At 43.3% G+C, this 20082-nt stretch overlaps 1 protein-coding gene across 2 annotated transcripts; it reads right to left on the bottom strand.

Moving 5' to 3' along the window:
• Nucleotides 1-204: 204 nt before the first annotated feature.
• On the bottom strand, nucleotides 205-19747 carry TENT5C (terminal nucleotidyltransferase 5C). Of its 2 annotated transcripts, none has more exons than XM_079106456.1 (2): nucleotides 19602-19747; nucleotides 205-2918 (listed from the first exon to the last, which is right to left on the bottom strand). In XM_079106456.1, exon 2 carries the CDS (start codon nucleotides 2890-2892, stop codon nucleotides 1717-1719), a length of 1176 nt encoding a protein of 391 aa, XP_078962582.1. In that variant the 5' UTR covers nucleotides 2893-2918; nucleotides 19602-19747; the 3' UTR covers nucleotides 205-1716. The 2 variants fall into 2 exon arrangements, with proteins under 2 accessions (XP_078962582.1, XP_078962583.1); XM_079106457.1 differs by lacking the exon at nucleotides 19602-19747 and adding an exon at nucleotides 17851-19589.
• Nucleotides 19748-20082: the final 335 nt, after the last annotated feature.

Raw genomic sequence — 20082 nt, 5'->3', positions numbered from 1 at the left:
AAAGGTCAACCACTCATTTCTACTAAGCATTCTGCATTAAGATAACTTCATTACTTAAAGCAAGGAGAAAGCAATCATTTAGGGAATTGGATTGTTATGGCCACAGGAAAAACTAAAAATCAGGAGCATGGAGTTGATTAAATCACTTGATAAATCAAGCTGGTAGGCAATACTGAGTTGTCTTTTGCTCTTGATACCATAAAAAAAAAAAAAAAAAAAAAAAAAAAAAAAAAGAAAAAAAAATTCCACAAAAATAATTTTTAAAGCATAAAATCTAAAGCTACTGTGGAAAGCAATATGTAGCCTAGATCTCTTCCATTGACTAAGCTTGCTTTAGACTAGAGTTTAACACTGTTTTCCTTCTAAAGTGCAGAATATAAACAGGTATGGTCAAATCTACCAGAATAAGGAAGATCATTCTTCACTCACTCAATGTTTTCTCAAATACACTGGAATGATTTCAAAGTACCTTGAGAGCACCAAAGCACACAAGGCCAGACTTCATGCTAAACCCCTACCTTCATGTGGCACAGGGACAGGAGATTATAGAGTCTAAGCAATTCCACAGGTCACTCGATTCTACTACAATTCCTGAATGCATTTGCTGTCAAAGAATACCTGGAGAAGGAAATCACTTTTTGTTTTTCAAAAGTAAAGAAAACAAACAAAAAAATAGCCAAAGTACTCCAGAAAAACAGCTTGTCATACTTGGAATGTGACCAAAAACGGGTTTCCAATTAAAACATGGGAAAACCCTGACATCAGTTACAACAATGAGTCTAGAAGCAGCACAAACCACACTTAGGAAGAGCAACACAAAAGTCAGCCATGAGAGAGCTGAGGAGAGAAAGTGTCATTCAGTAAGAATTCCTTAAAGAAAGAAAGAAAAAGGACATTCATGTTTCCTATTTACAATCCACCACCCCCCTCACCACCACCACAATTCTACTTTAACATTATGTTCCACATTTTATTTTGTTTTCAAGTTACATTTCAAGAAAAGGTCATCTTTTTTTTTTTCTCAGCAATATTTCATAATTCCTCAAGATAGCACAGCATCTAAACCATAAACCACTTCCAACCAGATCTCAAGTCTCCAGCTATTGGCTTTGGTTTATTGATGAAAGAAATTCTCAGCTCTGCTGACAGGAACTAGACATAGGCAATTTAGTCCTGTGAACAAAAATTAAGTCACAAGAGCACCCTCAGGTTTATCATTTTCTGCCTGACTAAAACTGACACAAGAAGAGAGACTATCAGCACAACAATGGTTCATGTAATTGCTGAGAATCCCGAGTGAGGGCCAACATAGCCTCCTCCAGGCTCAGGTGAGAAGAAAAGTAGCTTAACACTTCTCATATGCTGCCCAAGCACTCCCAATCCCAGTTATTGCACAGAGCTCAAAACCCCATGTGCTGATGTTTGGGATGTGACATGTTAGTGTCTATCTTGGAAAGATGTGGATAGGTCACACTTCCTATAGCATTTTCCAAAGTGGCACTGTTATATGGGTCTTTTTAGGGTTGGCTCATGATATACTGCAGACCCATTCCAATGGGTACACAAAGGAAAAAAAAAAAAAAAAAAAAAAAAAAAAGCAGAATCAGAGCTGAGTCCCCCTTGAAAAGCCAAACACCTACATCTAGGAGGAGGCTCCCCTACCTGAGAGCCCTTGCCCTACTGGGTTCCCACTGCAGGAACCCTCAGGTCTCAAGGTTAGTTACAGGGCAGCCAGGTAGGGTAAGGTTGGCTGTAGGTAACTGGAGGATGGGCAATGTAGTAGTTGTTGAAGTTGCCATCACTGACGTAAGGAGCTGGCTGGTAGTAACAGGTGACGTTGGTGGCGTTGGGGATGATGTTCTGTTCTGCCAGCACGCGCAAGGCCAGGAGGGAGATGAGGTTCAGGGTCTGCCTGCGTTCATGCCCCATTAGGCACACGGTGCTCTCGTTCACTACCCTGCGGAGGATCATGAGGTAGTCATACTTGCTTCTCTCTTCTTCAGCGAAGTGGTTTTGAAGGTAGGTCTCCAACTTCCTTTGCTGTTCCAGGATGTCTGGGAAGTCAATGAAAAACCTGGAGCACATGTAACGCTCAAGAGTTTTGATTTCCTCCTGGTCTGTGGGCCTGAAATCCCGCACGAGAAGGTTGCTATACTTCAGAAGTCCCCCGCCTCGGATTTCTTCGGGGTTCTTGGTGGCAATCAGTCTGTTCTGCAGATGGTCAAAGGCTTCCTCAAAGTCCCCATACACACTCTCCCCGATCACTGTAGGGTGGAAGTGCTCGGAGATGGGGTTACTGGAGCAGTCATAGAAAAAAAGCAAAGAATCCAGGATGATTTGGAAAGAGTCCACACTAAACTCAAACTGACGCCGGATGGAGTCGACAAACTTCAGCTCCACGTTCCTCCCATTCTTGTTGGAGAGGGAAATCAGGCTCCAGCGGTCTGTGTCCGTGCAAACCTTCACCAGCTTCTGCACATATGCCTCCTTCAGAGTGACCGGGCTGATCTTGAGCTTGTTCACGCCCTCTGGCAGGAAGTTCAGAAGGGAACACAGAACCACATCTCTGACCAGCTGAAATTCTGCCTCTGTGGGAAGAGCCACGTGGAAGATCAGGTCCAGGTCTTTGCAACCCAAGCCGTTGTCTTTGACCAAAACGTGGCCAGCTGCAGAGCCATTCAGCCGGACATCCTGCACTTTGATGCCCGCCTCCTCCAGCCGGCTGCGGACGGTCTGGACGATGTCCTTCAGGGTTATCTCCAAGGTTGGAAAGTTGCCTCGTCCGTGGATGGGTACGACCTCAGTCAGGACCTCGTGCAGCCGGCTGACCTGATCCCAGTTGAGCACGCTGAAGGACACGCACTCCCTGGTACTGCTGCTCTCCTCGGCCATCTTGGGGGATGTTCCGGCCGGGGAAACTGAAAGTGAGCAGTGAGAAACAGAGTTAGGATTCACTTCGACATGGCAAAGCATCTCAAAGCACTCACAGATACTGATTTATCTCTGAACATTTTCCTGTGACGTTGCGATCAATTGCACCTGACTCTCTCGATGTGAACAGCAGGGACTAAATGAATTCAATATGTAAAGAACGTTGCCTACAGAGGGAGGACAAATGCATAGACTCCATCCTATACCAATCTGGATAATGTAATGACCTTCTTTAGTGTGGCTTTCTGGTTTTGCTACTGCTGTTTTGCTAGTTTTGTCTGTGTGGGGGTGGGAGGTGCTGGGTTTGTGTGAAGAAAAAGCAGACAATCTTAGTAAACCAAGTAAACAAAACATTCTTCAATAAAAAGCCCGTAAGAAAAAAAATAAAAAGAGTATATGGTTTGCTAATTTTCTCTGGCTTCTGTGGAAGTCACCCCTCCTGCGTTGGGCTTCCTAACCACATCTTGAACTGGTTGATATATAAACTATACAGAACACCCACACAGAACACACACACACACACACACACATACACGCCCACACTCATGTAGTCTTCACCCCATGAAAAGACAGTCTCAACTCTGAATTACAATCTCACCAAAAAGTGGGAGTCTGACCATTCCTGCCACAACAAAGCACACTCCCTTAGCAAGATTCCTGTGTCCCTTTCACTTAAAGGAGTAGCCTGTCTTATAACAATTACTTCCATAATCTAGGAAAGATCTGAGGAGTTGTTTGAAGGGCAAAATTTCCGGTCAACCAAAGGTCAGTGTTGTACTGGAACCATCCTTCCCAGCAAGGATGCTCTGCCTGGGACATTGGCAAACACCCTCTGGGCAGGGGGATCATTCAACTGTACTTTGAAAAAAAGCACCTTGAAACTATGCAGGAAGTTATCACCGAGTAATATGAGAAAAACATTGCTTCTACACTGCACATGCTAGAACCACAAAGTTTCCAAAGTAATTTTCAACTGTGTTGCACTTTTCAAAGAAATTAAACACAATGGGTCCCTAGAAATCCTCATATACAGAAACAAATACTGATATGTTAAAAAGCTAAAGTGCCTGTGGACCCATGTGGGTAGAATGTTAGCTAGATGAATATAAAAGCTGAAACAGTGCTGTCCTCAGATTTCACAGTGAACCGTTTTCCCACCCTTGGGCTTTCTGACTTGCTACACACACACACACACACGCACACACACACACACACGCACGCGCACACACACACAAATTCATCCCAATGCAGTTTCATTGTTTGGAAGTTGCTGCTTTTGAATGCACATCAGTGTGCATTCTCCTGGGTTTCAACATGAATTTCTGGCCTTGCCCCAGTGCCAGGGATTCCCCTGTGGCTGCCACTCAGTGTCAGGGCACTACTGGGCACACGGAAAAGAGACTTCTGGTAGCTCCCCATCATGAAATAAATGTAACATGAAGGCAGAAGACAGAATGTCACTTGATTGGGGTGAACAGGAAGGCCACAAAAGAGTTCATTTCCGGAGATGGGACACAAGCCAATAAGAAAGACAACGTGAGCTTTCAGCTGGGGCTGAGGGAAGGAAAGCAGCACACAGCTGGAAATGGCCAAGTGTCCAATGGCTCCATGAGCCACTCCTCAGGCCAGATCATGGCAGCCCTTTAGGATCTAAGTTAAGGAACTAGAAATCTACTCAACTGGTAATGGGAAACTTGATCATAAGATTAAAGCAGGCCCCAGGAAGACCCTAGATGGTCCTTGCTGGCTACAGAAGAACATGCCAAAAAGATACAAGTTTACCTCAAGCTTCTCTGAACAGTTTTATAAAGCTCCAGGCTATTTAGATTCCTTCTACCAAGACACTGCTAAGTTAGAGATACCAAGTGAAGTCTGTGATGAGATACTTAACATTTAGTATGGCTGGCATTTGGCTTCAAGTCAGATTCAGGACAACCGAGTTCTCTTTTTTCTATATTCTCTGTATAGTCAGTAGTGGCCCCTTTTATGATAGCATATAACACACCTGTGCCTCAAATGATTCAAATGCTTACAGGAAGGCAGGGTTCAGGCTTTGGTTTGAGCCACAGCTAGACTCTCCACGATTTGGTGACATGTGTTAGTGGACCTACAGAAATACCACCTCCTTTCCACTGTCACTGTTGAGTGTTTGGGGCTCCCATGTATCATACAGGTATGAGAAGAGTATTACAGTCTAAACCAGATCCCAAGTCTGAATTTACTAAAACTTCACAGATTTTAAAATATTTGAAAATTATTCACACATGTACATTTTACCCCCAAAGAAAGAACTGTAGCTTCCAGATTCTCTCTGGTCTTAGATGCTTTCCTCTCAGATTGAGAACGTGTTCTAGCATAGAAGTCCTGACTTTAACCATACATGGCCTCTTTATTTTTTAACAATATCTTTTTTAAAAAGCATAAGTCAAAAGTCATTCCTATGGTTCTCTGCAAAATTACTGAGGTTCTTCCTGAAGATTTTCTTCAGTTGTTAACTGATAGCACTGCAGCTTCTCAGCTTGGGATCTGGTTTAGACTGAGATTTCGTAAGGTTCAAATGGGAAAAGGGACAGGAACAGCCAGCAAAAAGTTAGGAAAAATGTCAGGAAACGGACACTAATCTGTAAGAGGTATCCTAAGGCCAGAATGACTGAACAGCATAGTACCAGCACAAAAAGATAAATGGTTAGGACAGAATTTAAAAATCTAGACATAAAATCAAATACATGCAAGGGTTGAGTATACCATGAAGGAGGCATTTCAAAACAGGGAAGGAAAAACAAAGCCCCAGATATCTGAGTGGGTCATCTAGAGTTAAACAAGACAAAATAAAGGTGACTCCCTATCTCAAGCCAAACTAGGATTTAGATGGTCAAATCAAAAACTTAAGTAGAAAAGGATGAAGTTCGAAGAGTACTGGGGGTGGGGGAAACCCACACAGATTTTATATATACGTACAAAGAGTAGGGTGTCCTTTCTAAAGGACATAAAACTGATAGATTTGACTATATAAAAAAATAAGTGTCCAGATGGTAAAAAAAAAAAAAAAAAAAAAACACCATAAATAAGCTAGGGACATAACTAGAAAAAATATTTTTAATGTTAGGCAAAATATTCATTTCCTTAGTAAGTAAGAAGTTCCTACAAGTGAGAAATACCAGAATCCAACAGACGAGAGCAAAGAACATGAACAGTGGCTCAAACACATAGTACCTCCAACCTTACTTAAGGAATGGGTAAATTAAAATCCCAATGTATCATTCTCATCTTTCATATTGGCAAAGATCATTAAGTCTGTCACGTGGAAATGCAGACACCTCCAGCACCCTGCCAAGAGGTTCTCTCTAAAGAACGGGAGGCTGCAGACGAGACTACACAACCAGTGGGCTTCTATGTCATGTGTAACCAGAAGAATGAGAACTTACACTCCATTATATATGCTGTATCAAAGTACATTCTACTGTCATGGATAACTAATTAAAACAAATTAAGAAAAATTTAAAAAAAAAAGAATGCAAGACTCAAGTAGACATACTCTTTGATGTAGCAATTCAATGTGTACTAAGACGACTTTGAATTCTATCCTCTGGGTGTACTTGAAAGTATGCACAGAGATATTCACTGAAGAATTATTTTAAAAGTTGCAAGTTATTCGTCAATAAAAGATGGTTAAATGAGTTGATGCACATACACAACAGTAAACAGACTTATGCAGTTGTTCAAAAGAATAGTAGCTACTCTATCTCCCTGAATGTGAAATGCTCAAGGCTCATGAATAGAAAAGCAAGTACAAAACTGTGTGTGTAAAAGTTTGTGTTTATATAAGTATATAAAATCTCTGGAAAGATACACAAGATGGAACTCAGTCTCTACCAAATGCTACCAATAGTTTGGCAGATGGGGGAAAAAACAACTTATTTTGTACTCTTTGAATTGGAACCTATATATGTGTAAGCTGATGAAAAATAAAAATCTCATAATCTAAGTTCTAAAATTTTCCCTTACGAGCCGTCCAAGCACTTCTACCTTATTTCATTTATTCAGTTCCCAGTCCACCCCCACCATTCCCATATCCATGGACCAAAAGTCACACTCGGAAGCTCTCCCGCCAGCCCATAAATGTTGATCTCCACAGGTGTGGCAGCAGGAGGGACTGTTTTTCCTCTAGAAGAGCTTTTAGTCAAGTTTCTACTTATGTACTTTAAAAAAATACCAATTGTTTATTTTTTTTAAAAAACCCTAACTCAATGTAATGAGTAAGTCATCTCGTCTAGCCTCCTATATTATTCAACAATGTTCTCGGGGCTGGGGAGATAGCTCAGTTGGTAGAGTGCTTGCCTTGTAAGCACAAGGCCCTGGGTTCGATCCCCAGCACCCAAAAAAACAAAAAACAAACAAAAAAAAAAACCATGTTCTCCACTTTCATAAAACTTTTATTCTTACTTCAAGCATATTATAACTTGCCTTGTGATACTATTGTCGATTACTGGGTACATTTGCAAGAACTGTAATAAATATAATAAACACTTTTCCAGAAATCCAAGATGCTAGTAGCTGGAATCTTCCATGCCAACTTCTCCCATACAGATGATAAAGGAGTTCACTTTTTGTTAAAAAAAAAAAAAATGTAGTCCATATAAAAACACAGTGCGGGACATGGACAACGGCCAAGTCATGGTGTAGTTTTCAATTCTCTCAATTTATTATTATTAAGGTATAGGGAAGCTGAACCAATTGAAGAAATGAGTTTAGACCAGGTTCATTTTAAAATCTTAGTTCTTCAGAAAAGCTCAAAATAAGTAATTTGTATCTATTAAAGAAAATTCTTCATTTCCTCTCACTCAACCAAATGACTTCAAATACCACAAGTACATTTTCAAGTTACTTGGACAAACACTGGTATTATAAAAATAAATCCAAGTTATAGGCCCTTAGTGCTTATATAATAAACTAGAGCTTAGTTTAACAGTTTTAGTTTTAATTATCCACTTTAAATCAACCTTGATATAATCCCCACATAAAAGAATCACATGAAACACACATTCCCAACTCCTAAAAGGCCCCAGTTAAAGGCAAATTCCAGTTAGCAGAATTTAATAAAATAGTGGCTAGAAAACAAATTAATTGGAAGTCTAATAAATTCAGACTAGTATTTAAAAAGAAGATTCACTGCAGTTTTGCACAGAAGTTGGCAAAGATGGAAACCATACTTGTAAATCCAGGCATTTCACAGAAGCTAGACCAAACCAACTGACTACTCAGTTCAAGCTAGTTAATCTTCTGCAAGGTTTGACTCCTGATGAAGAACTCTTAGGAACCCTTGGGTTCCCTGTTATCTGGCTGCAGCAGAAATGCAAAATACACACATCAAAAGAAAACAGTTTTGCAGAGATAGCAGCAAAAGTGGAGAGGAAGAGACAAACTAGGCCAGAAGGTTAAACCAAGCTCCCCAAGCACAAGGTGGATGCATGTTAAACTTAATATTTCCCACTGCTCGGGACAGAGCTGCGCAAGGCAGGTTGATCTAAAAATCTATGTTTTGAGCATTGGTAGGGGGAAAAAATTATTTCTATTCTGTGACATAGCTTACACAGGTTCCCTGAACAGCCAATTAACTCCAGAAACAAGGGTGACAGAGACTACAAAGACACCAGGGGACTCAGGTAAGCATGAGGGACAGGCAGATGCACTAGCTGGAGATAAGAGTACTAAGGACATTACTGAAACTGATTTCTCTTCTGTGCCTGGCATTAGACATGGAAATCATCCAAAGGTTTTGGGCACATGTGGAGACACGAACCTATGAAGGATGATAATATTTAAGTCTGTCATATTTAACATGAAAGCTGCAGAAATGATTGTCCAAAGGTTCAGGGAAACTCAGGCTTAAATGGAGGTTCTCAGATATTGGAGCCCTCTATCCAGCCCAGAGGCAACTAAGCAGCACCCTCTGCTTCTGTCTCTACTACAGGTTTAAAAAGAAACACACACACACACACACACACACACATTTCAACATTCCTTTGGTGACAAAATTCCTTTTCACTATTATGGATGTGATCTCAAATATGTGGATCTTCCTATTAAACTTTCCAGTCCAGGGTAGGAGCCATCCATGGGCAGTGAACCAAGCCTGGAGAGACTCTGGTGCATCTAAGGAAGTCTATGCATGGAAAAAAGATACCTACTGGCCCTGACTCCTGGCCCAGAGGGACCCTGGTGCCTATGGGTCTTCCCACACATCTTGCACAGATTCCTCTCCCCATGTACAAGAGAAGACCCTCAAAGTAGCAAAAAACTATTTCATTGCATATAAAATCCTAGAGAATTTAAATAGAAGAGTGGATGGCAATGTACTTCATCATAACCATGCTCAATGTTCCTTAGTGAGTCAGTAAATGGGTGGCACATCTCCAGGCCTATTTCTTCTTCTTTTTTTTTTTTTTGGACCAGGGATTGAACTCAGGGGCACTCAACCACTGAGCCACATCCCCAGCCCTTTTTTGTACTTCATTTAGAAACAGGGTCTCACTGAGTTTCTTAGGGCCTCACTTTTGCTGAGGCTGGCTTTGAACTCATGACCTCCTGCCTCAGCCTCCCGAGCCCTGGGATTACAGATGTGTCCAGGCCTATTTCTTATTCACTTCTAAAACGAGGCATGTAGAGGTGTGTAGAAAAGCAAACTATTGAATGAGCCACTTCAAAGGATTCTCATTTAGTCATTTAATATGAGGAAGCTACAAATGTTTCTTTTGAACAAATTGATAAGTTTCAGAAAAGGCTAAGTGTATTGACTCCAGGTCCTTGGTTCCAAACCACTCTTGAAACTGCTGACTCCCCCTGTCAAGCCCATGGTGCCATGGTGGGTGGGGGGAGGCATTGGAAAGACCAGTTCTTGCCACAATTGAAGTGGTCTTTTCTAGAACAAAGATCGTATTGGTCCTAACCAAAACAAGAGAAAGCAAACTTCTGTTAATTATGACTGAGGCATCTCACCTTTCCACTGTTTCCTGTCCCCACTATCCACATGGAAGACAGCAAAGCTTGAGTCAGCCACCCTCCACTCCTTGCTTTTGTGCAGATTCTAGTGAAGCAAAAAACACCATGGTCGCTTAGAGGTGGCCCTCAGAGAGACCCCAGGGAGAGAATTTGTTGGCCACGGTGTGTGGGAAATCCTACTTCTCAATAGGGCTGCACATTGGTTGTTTCATAACATAAACATCTTCTAGTTCTACCCACATCCTTTCCCACAGGGTGAATTTTACCACTTCCCCAGAAGCTCCCTTCAGGTACTGACAAAGGCAGAGGCTTCAGAGGCACTTTGCATAGCCCTAGCCATGGCCAGGCAATACCAAGGGTGATTCAATGTTTGGCCAGGAAGCTGTATTTGACAGCATTCCAGGTACTCAGTGAGACAGAGCTGTCAGGGCTCTATCAGGATCAACCCATTTGGTTCCTACAAAAGCCCAATAAAGGAAATGTCATTATCCCCTCCTTTACAGATGAGGAAACTGGGAACAAAGAAGATATGCAAATTGTGAACTGCCGGGGCCACACTGCTGGTAAATGGCAGAAAAGGATTTGAAGCTGCCTAGAAAGTAGTTAGCTTTGGCAGGTATACATTCCGAGAGGGGAAGGTTTTGCAGAAAAGCTAGCTGCTCAGGCAATCATAGAAGGAGATGGTAATAAGCAGAAGGAAAATATGAAGATTATTTAATAAGATTTAATTTATTTAGGGAAGAAGTTTGCTAGATAGGTTAAGTTCTCCCGAGTGGAGTGGGCCAGGAGCAGGTGCTACAGGCAGGGCAGCATTTGGAACTGAAGTATCTAAGAGCCTTCAGAACAGAAAGTGGCTCTCTCACAGATTTGGGGGTATATCTAGCCTGGGTAGAGCAATCAGATTTAAAATCAAGGGTAGACATGCTAATAGTGAATGCTAATGTTTGTTTTAAAGGAACATGGCTGGTAGATCAAGGCCTAGGATACCAACTTCCAAGGGAGCACCAACATGCTGTTGTGGGGCAAGAGTGATTTTTGAGAAAGCAAGTCCCTGGGAAAGAACACAGAGGTGGAAGCAGCCAGTTGGTCCGCTCGCCTGAGAAGCACTGAGAGGGGAAAAAATTAAAATACTGGCACAATAGGGAGGTTTTTAGGAATGGAACAATTCTGATTCTGATACCTAAGGTACATGCTTTGTTCACAGAATAAAAGAACGACTCCTGGGATTCCTCTGGGGGCTGGAAGATCAGGAGTGTTGATCTGTTGATAAAGCAACAGAACAGGACACTCCCTACAGACCTGAGGGTAACTTTGTTAGATCAAAGAACCTGGTAACTCAAGAGGAGCTACAAAGAAGAGGGAGGTAAGTTTGCAGGGACTCACCAGGACTCCAAGGATAGCCCAAAAAGGAGAGCTGGGGCAAAACTGAAACAGAAACAGCCTGGACAGACAATGCTGGGAATTGACACTTGTCACTTTCCCTACCTGCTTAGAGTTTGACTCTTGAGATTCTTCACAGGAGAGAAAAGTCATGCACTTGGATGACCACAGACATCAGACACACTATTTCATATATACAACAGCAGGTAAATTGGAGGAAAGGAGAAAAACCAGGATCAATGTGGATTTGGCATTCTGAAATCTTCCTTCAGTCCTTGAATTCCCTGGAGGTGAAGGCCAGAAATTATCAAGGATCAGGGCAGGCTGACAAAGACTTTTGTCTGACTGCAGCCAGCCCCTCACCAAGCCTGACCCCACTAATGGGGATGGGGTCACATCTGGAGATTTCTCCACAGCCCCCAAGCACTCTAAAAAGTTACAGATAGCTGGGTATGGTGGCACACACCTATATCAAAACAATTCAGGAAGCTGAGACAGGAGGATCAAAAGTTCAAGGTCAGCCTAAGCAACTTAGTGAAACCCTGTCTCAAAATAAAAAGGGCTGGGGATATATCCCAGGGGTAAAATGCCCCTGGGTTCAATCCCCAGTACAAAGAAAAAGAAAAAAAAAAAAAAAAGGTACAGATAATAGAGGCACTCACACGTGTTTTATATACATGAAACAAGAGTCAGATGATAGATGATCCAAAGCAATAGAGCCAGATAAAATTATGCTTTATTTTCAAAAAGACAAAAAAAAATTCTATGTTAACTTTTTCCTCAAAAAATTATTTTTACAATTGTCCCACTCAAATACCCAAAACTCACTCTACCTCAGCTCAAAGAAATAACTGCCCGTGCAACAAAGCTAAGACCCCCAAAAACATTTAGAAGCTGGTATCACACAGAACCTCACAGATGGTCTCTTCTCCCTCTCAGCTCCATTACATTCAGCTGCAGGCCTCAGTCTATTTTTCTCAGAGTTATCAGCAACCTCCCAGTCATTTCACCCTGATGTTTACTAGAGTCAAAAAGAATTGGTTAGATTCCCACGGCAGAGTCCTGGACTGAAACCAAGGCAGGGTGCAGAACCACGTGCTGCCTCGTTATGCAGTGGACCTTTGGAGTCTGAGGGACCTTCGCAAACTCTCACTTCCCACTGATGCCAACAGCCACTCTGCATGGTTATCGTGACAGGGCTGTCCCTAGACACCACCCAAAGACGACTCCAAACAGAAAGTGTCTTCGCCACTTTCAAAATAGGATGCCTAAGCAAGTGTGGGTGGAGAGATAACGCTGGAAAAACTAATGCTAGGGCTGCAAAATAGCACAAAGCAGAATCAAAACACTGGCCCAGATAGTCCAACCGGGATGTTTCAGAAGTGCAAATACTGAAAGGAACGTCTTAAAGCTGTTGCAAATGTAAATAGCAACAAGGTCAGAACACAGACATCTTTAGATAGAAGCTAGGCATAAAGTCCTTGATTTTTTTTTTCCCCATATACAAATTGAACAGGAAATAATCCTTATTGTTATCTGGTACTCCCCAACATATCTCAGTCAGAGATATTACTGGTCTGAACTCATTTAAAGAGCTCCTCAGAACTGGCCTTTTTATTTCAGAAATGGACCAGACTGAGAAAAACAGGAGGTTCCTAAAGAGGAGACTATTTACTGTAAGGATGATCAAGTCACAATTCACAGGGTGTAAGAGCTGACAGTCTACAGGTTTTGTCAGAGGTTGCTTCCACAAGCTCTTTTACCATCTAACTCTATAGCTTAGAACTTCAAATGGTTGTCAGTTTTCCAACACAAAGACTCAGTCAGCTAAAAGTTCTGTCCAGTCACTAGCAGCCTCCCTGGGCTTTATCAGGAAAAGGACAAGCAATGCTCAGATCCTCAAATGCAGCACTTATCATAGTTAGGCACATATACACACCCATTCACAAATGTCTAAGAGTGAGTTGGCCTCAGTTTCATTACAGATGTTAATTACGCAAACAGTCCATCCAGTTTTGTTTTGTATGAGGGTTTTGGGGGTACAGGTATTTGATTTCTAAGTATTGAGCATGGCAGTAGGCTGAGTGAAATATTGTCCCTCTGACATTAAAGTGTGCTAAGTAACAGAAATTTGTGTATGATTACAGTGAATAAGCAAGAACATAAAGGTACTACCTATCTGCACCCATGCCGCATGAGGGGGTCAAATCATCTCATCTTTGGTATCCTATCTGTGTGGAGTCCAACAAGCCATGAATATAGCTCCCTGGGATGACTGTCATTAAATAAGCCTTATTCACATAATTCATGTGTTGTCACTAAATAGCTCATAAATACCTTTCCTCTTGCATATTCATTCAAATTTTAATTGTCAATAAACTGTTGGTAAAATTGAACTGTTGATAAACTGAGCCCTGACCCTTTACCTTTCTCAGAAGATTTTGTGTGTTCTTTGAGATTCGCTTTCCATATGGTCATTCTCTAAGAAAGTATAAGAAAACTAGAAGGGCACTAGACTAGGAATCAAATATCCTTTTTTGGTGTTCAAGTATGACTCAGGGTGAATGATAATTGGTAAATCAGGTACAATAACTGAATTTCCTCTCATTCTTTTAACCACCTGAGTGTCTACTGTGTTCTGAGCACTGTCCTAGGAGCTTGTGCTACATCAGAAACCAAGAAACAAAGATCCCTGCCCTGACAGAACTAATATTCTGTTACCTATTCTTCTTCCATAAGCTTGAGTTAACTATAGCTTCCCCAACACGGACACCCAGAATGTAAGAAATGAAGAGTGAAACTTTTCTTTTTTTGTATCACGGATTGAATCCAGGGATACTTAACCACTGAGTCACATCCCCAGCGCAAGCGCGTGCGCGCGCACACACACACACACACACACACACACACTTTTTTTTTTTTTTTTTTTTTAATTTTGAGACAGGCTTTTGCTGAATTGCTGAGGCTGGCCTTGAATTTGCAACCCTTCTTCTTCAGCTTCCCAAACTGCTGGGATTACAGGTATGTACCACCATGCCCAGCAAGAGTGAGACATTTTTGCGAATGGTCCAGACCAACACTGCCCAGCACAGTAGCCATGAGCCATGTGTGGCTCTTGAGCACAAGTGTGGCAGGTCCAAACAGAAGTCTGCTGCAAGTGCAGAGACACATTGGATTTCAAGAACTCAGTATGAAGAAAGGGATGTTAAATATCTCCTTCATATTTTATTTTAATTATGTATTAAAATAATTATATTTGACATGGTGGGTTAAATAGATGTATTATTTAAATGAATTTTACCTATATTTACTCTTCGATGTGACTACTAAAGAGTTAATTTTGCCTTCCATATTTCTCTCAGGCAGCACAGGTCTAGGCTATTGTCTTTATTATAATGAACAAACAGAAGCCTGAAAAAGTAAAGACTCTGCCAGGACCAGAATCCAGGTCTTCCCACAAATAATGCAGCATAAGAGGCAGAGAGAAAATGAATAGAAAGACTATGAAGGACCCAAACACGGGACACATTTGCAGAGCTGGTGTCTAGTGAACATTTGGTAAGCACCTAGACACACAGCAGGAACCTAATTAGTGTCTGCTTCACCTCTACTTCTGCTCAATCCTCCTACTGCAGCCCCATATGGTTACTCCACATGAAAGACAGAACTACCCGAGACCACACAGGATTAGGCTGTGTGGCTGGTCAGCAGTCCCAGTGCCCATCTTAAACTATGACAAGCAGAGCAGAGCTCAAGAGAGCGTGCTTAGAATGCAAGGTGGGTAGTCAGGCAGGTAGGGATTACCTCTTCTTCCATCTTGACAAGGCTAAGCAAGTTGAGAGAAGCTTATGGCAACATGAGGCAATGATGGCAAGGATGGTTCAAGATCCAGATCTTTTATTCATTCATTTTTCAAAGATCCAGATCTTGAAGGGTGGTTTTCTCCAGATCTTTGTTGTAGAGGGCTAAATATGGAGACAGATATGGGACTTTTGGTGCTCATTCAATTGAAGATTAAATTTTAAAAACTAGAAAGTATTGTGCAAGAAAGATCTGTGAAGTAGTGAAGAGGAGAGGTGTGGGACAGGAGGAATCTAAGATAGGATAAAATCAGAAAACTGTGTAAGGAGCCCAAAGTTGGATTAAAATAAAGTGTGGTGAGGAAGCAGTTGTAGTCACTTGTTCAAGAATCTGAACACTTATTCCACAAAAAAAGACAGGTCAGCTAGGAAGACTTGTGCAAGAGAGGCCAAGAATAGTCAGAAAAGGACAGATTCTGGGGAGGGAGTCTGGGATGCTAGAGAGAATGGCAGGTCCTGGGTGCCCTTATGCTGGCATTCTGGATACATGGGAACACAGAATTGGCCAGAGGTGACAAGCTGTTGCTCTCACTGAGCTGCTGTCTACAGGCCCCTAAACCAGGTCAGTGATGACAGTGGGAAACAAAAAATAAAAGAGAGAAAGAATCAGCAGAACCAGCAACTGAGTGAACATGGAGAGAGAAAGGCTGAGCGAGCCCTGTGGGGCTGGTGCTGGGAGGGTGGGAAGTGGGGAAAGTGCTTGAGGGCATCAAACTGGAGTGGCTTAGGAGTTTCAGGGTTGTTGAGTTAGCAGTCCCTGCCCCTCAGCTCCAAACCTGCACCATGAGGCCCCTACTTAAAAGAAAACCCTGAGATTGCTCTGCATTTTAGGCCAGGAGCATTTGATCCAGAAAGCTACATCTGGTGCCTTGACCACCAAGAGAGCACCCACTTTCAGTATCTCTCCATTTTTGCAGGGAATGGCAGTTGACCTTCATCAGAATGTGTAGCCACATAAAAGGAGCATTCTATGCGCAGGGCCATGCTCTCTACAGGCAAGGGGACTCTGCTACTGAGCATAGGGCCCATATGCCAAGGTCTCAAAAACCGAGAAAACTGAGTTCTCCCAGTGTTTTATGAGGCCAACCCAGCTTCTCCTGAAACCAGAGCAATTCCTCAGGCTTTTTTACACATCGTTCCGTTGGTCTCCTCAGTACCTGGCATGAGGCACTACCCAGGAAGCACTTAACTACTTACTGACTCAATCACTGTCATCCAAGAAATGAGCACTCGACACAGTTTAGTGATCAAGACTCTTAAATGCTCTGGGACTAAAAAACATCCTACATGGAGAGTTGCTTAACATCAGCAATTATTTCTTCATATTGGTTTTTTCCTGTTGTTCCAAGAAGTTCTGCAAACAGTTCTAGAACAAGCCACAGGGGCCAGCTGTACAAAATCTATTAATTTGAAACAATTCATAAAGTTTACTAACATAGGTTATATAAAGATGCTTCTTATAAATGATTTACATTCCAAATATGAACTTCCTTATAATGTAAGTAGTAAAAAGAGTTGGAGAAACCGTAAGTCCTGATAATGTCACAAGAGACCAGCTCTGCTGATGTGCCCAAGTAGCTTTAAACACATGATAACTTCTTTGGAAGGGCTAACTTCACCATAATATGATTTATGCTAATTTAATGTACTATAGTTAAAACACCAAGATGTCAGAAGGCATTTTTCTATATTGCCATTTACCTTAGTGACAATGAGAAAAAGCAGCAGACCTTATCTATTCAGAATATTGTCTTGGCCCAAGTAATACCTCAGATTCTGCTTTGCTCCCTCTTAACCCCCAAACACCCATACATGCACACAAAATAACAGATACTACCCAGAGGCAGGTGGGAGACCAAGAAACCCCAGCAAAAGTTTAACTTAACTCAGGCACCTAGGTGGGCTTCCTGGTAATGCAAATGGTTAAACACATCCATTCAGAGCTCTCAGGTTGACCTTTAGTGGCTCACTCCACAAACACAACATATCAAAGAGGAAAGATAAAGACAAGGTACTACTAATTGGAGCAAGGGGAAAAAAAAAGTTTTCCAATTTTGTATCAAATATGTCCAGTTAATGGTACTGTGAGAACAAGGGCACCACAGTTCACTTTTAAGTTATCTTTATTACTGAGCTGTTCCTTGGACTTTCAGAAGTAGGAGGAATTCTCTGTTCTCTGATGGGCAGTGCAAGATGTACATAATCTGCCCTGACCTTGAACAATGGGGGATGTAGGCTAAGTGTGTGCACTACTGGAAGATAGGGGTAGATGGGGGAGGCTGGAAGTCTGAAGACACTAGAGAGAGCCCCTGGTGCTGGACTAAGTCATGCTAATTCTGACAAACAGGCCCAGAGCCAAATCCTTTCCTTCAGAGTTACAGGAATTTAATCTCTGGATACAAGGCAGGTATTGTGGGAGAAATAACATGAAGAGCGTGGCTGTTAGTTCTATGTACACAAACTAAAGTAACTTATGAAGTTATGAAGTTTTGTTTGGTAACAATTTAAGGGTATCCTAGCAGGAAAAAAAAAAACTTCAAAAACTGTGATGTTATGGGACACTCCCTGAAGCTACCTTAACAATTATATACAATATATCAAATCTTCATTCTAAAAACTTATGGAGCATATATGTACTCTAAAACTATGAGTATACTTTAAGAGACAAGGTTTCATTTACCTGAAGTAAGCTGAGCTTGACTCCAGCTAAGTCTTCCCGAGATACTAAGTTTACCAACTTCACAAGCAAGAATGTCAAAGAATAGAACCACCGCTGGTCCAGCTCACACCGCTTCCCAGAAAGCGAAAAGTCAGCACTGTTTAAGCCCCACCCACTTCAACTGCAGGGTGTAATGGGACAGATCTCAATCCCTCAATAATACCTCTGGGGATTTAAGGCACAGTACAATTCTTGGTAAGCTGTCCTATCACAATCTCCGTCTCCGCAGTTTAGCTTGCTTCCTGGCTGGCTGCCTTGCCAAGTTATTCACGTTGAAAGGTTGGTGTGGCCAACAATGGCCACCCTCATCCCCCTGCAGCGCAGCTGGGGCAGCCAGGGGTCTTCTTTAGGACGATTTAATAATCCTAACTTTATTTCATAGGATGGTTCGGTCTCCTAGCCCATCTACCAAATATTTGTCACAATACAAATGAAAGCTCCTGTAAGAAGACTTTAAGTACTTCATTGTATCCATTAAAAAACAATAAAAAGGAAGTAGGTTCCCCTCAAGACAAGGAATTGGTCAGTGTCCTGCAGAAGCCTTCCTCTGCACAAAAGATAAAAATTAAAAAATAAAAAAAGGCGCAGCGAGCGAGCTGAGGTGGTCCAACTCCAGCAGAGAGTTCCGACGTCTTGCACTCTCAAGGAAAATTCGCCAGGCATCTCCCCTGGAGCCCTCCCTTACTTGGAGGGGAGCTCTTTGGTTTCCTCGCCCGCCGGCGTGTTCCGTTTAGGTACACAGGCTACCAACCTGTGCTCTTCAATTCCTTGCCCTCCTCCTACTCCCCTCCCACCCTGCTCCTCCTGCCTTGCGATTTGTGCGAAAGGAGTTCGCTGAATGCGACACCTCCCGGGACAGCCGCGCCTCTATGCCACCATCTGCACCGCTATCCGAGTCAACTGACTCGTCACGGCCTTTAGTCTACGCGGTAAGCAAGTTTCATTCCCAAAAGGGGAGGAACCAGGTTTCACAGACACCGTATTCTCCAGAACTTTCTGAGAGATGCGCAGTGCACAGGTCACTTGCGTGGCTCACTTTGCTGCACCCAGTGTCCATACTCAAGTGTGATGAGTCCACGAACATTTCAGGAAGGATCTCTACCCTTTCCTTAAAACTCTGGCCTTGGAACCAAGCCTAGGAAGCGCCCCTCCCCTCCCCCGCCAGATGCAAGTTCCAGACCGCTGCGTCTTCAACTGCGCCTGCCGAAACCGCCGGATTCGAATTCGCTCTCCGCGGATAGGTCAGAGAAGGGTGTGCGAGTCCGCGAGAACGCAGAGGCGAGCCCGAGAGAGCGCAAGCAAGGAAAGGGTGGTAGGGGGCGTTGTCTGATCCTGGAAAGGAAGGAGCTTAAGGCGCCCATCATTCGCTCCCTGGCCGCTCCGCCTGCGCCAGGCCAGCGCGCAGCCCGCAGGACTAACAGCAGGAACTTGCTAAAGTTTGCCAAGCCCCGGGCGCAGTCTCGAAAAGTTGTAGCGCTCTCTCGGAGCGTCTTTTCTAGCTCTTGGGAACGCGATGTGTAAAGGACTGGGTATTTGCGGCAGGAGCAGAAGGGTAAAGTGGCAGTGGGTCCTGGCACCTGTCCGCACCTCCCCTCCGGTCCTCGCGCTTCCCAGCAGGCTCCGCAAAGATTTGAGCACTGTTTGGTGGGAAAAGACCCTCGAGGACCGCCGCTGCATCCAAGCACCTTTAGAGGAGGAAACCGTGGACTCACCTGGGCGGTGGAAGAGAAGGCAACAGAGGCTGGTCCTTGGCGTAGGCAGCCCCAAATAGGAGCGGCGCGGTCACTACAGCCCCCAGGCAGTGGCACCAAGTGAGCCGTCCAGCCGCCGCCCCCTCCGTTCTTATTCGGCCTGACCACGCCCCCACCCGCCGCCCCCGCCCCTGCCCCCGCCCCAAGGCCGGCCCTCCCGAGGGAGCCAGTGGCGGGGCGAGGCGGAGCCAGCCCCTCGGGATCCTTCCGCTGAGGCGCTGACGGCGGGGCAGGGTGAACGGAGCTCTCTGATTGGCTGCTTAGCTGAATGGTTGCCGAGAGACAAGTAAATCTTCAGCGGCGGGAAGGGGCGGGGGGGTGTAAAAGGAGGTAGCATCGCGCAGGCGCAATAGAGAGGGGCAGTGTCGACACAGCTTTAACTTCGTAGTTACTCGGACACCTCTCTTTCTACTTTCTTTTAATTATTTTCCGCCATTCCTTT

The sequence above is a fragment of the Sciurus vulgaris genome (genome assembly GCF_902686455.1).
Source record: "Sciurus vulgaris genome assembly, chromosome: 1".
NCBI lineage: Eukaryota > Metazoa > Chordata > Mammalia > Rodentia > Sciuridae > Sciurus > Sciurus vulgaris.
The sequence above is the reverse complement of the archived record's forward strand: the minus strand, read 5'-3'. Positions and strand labels throughout refer to the sequence as shown.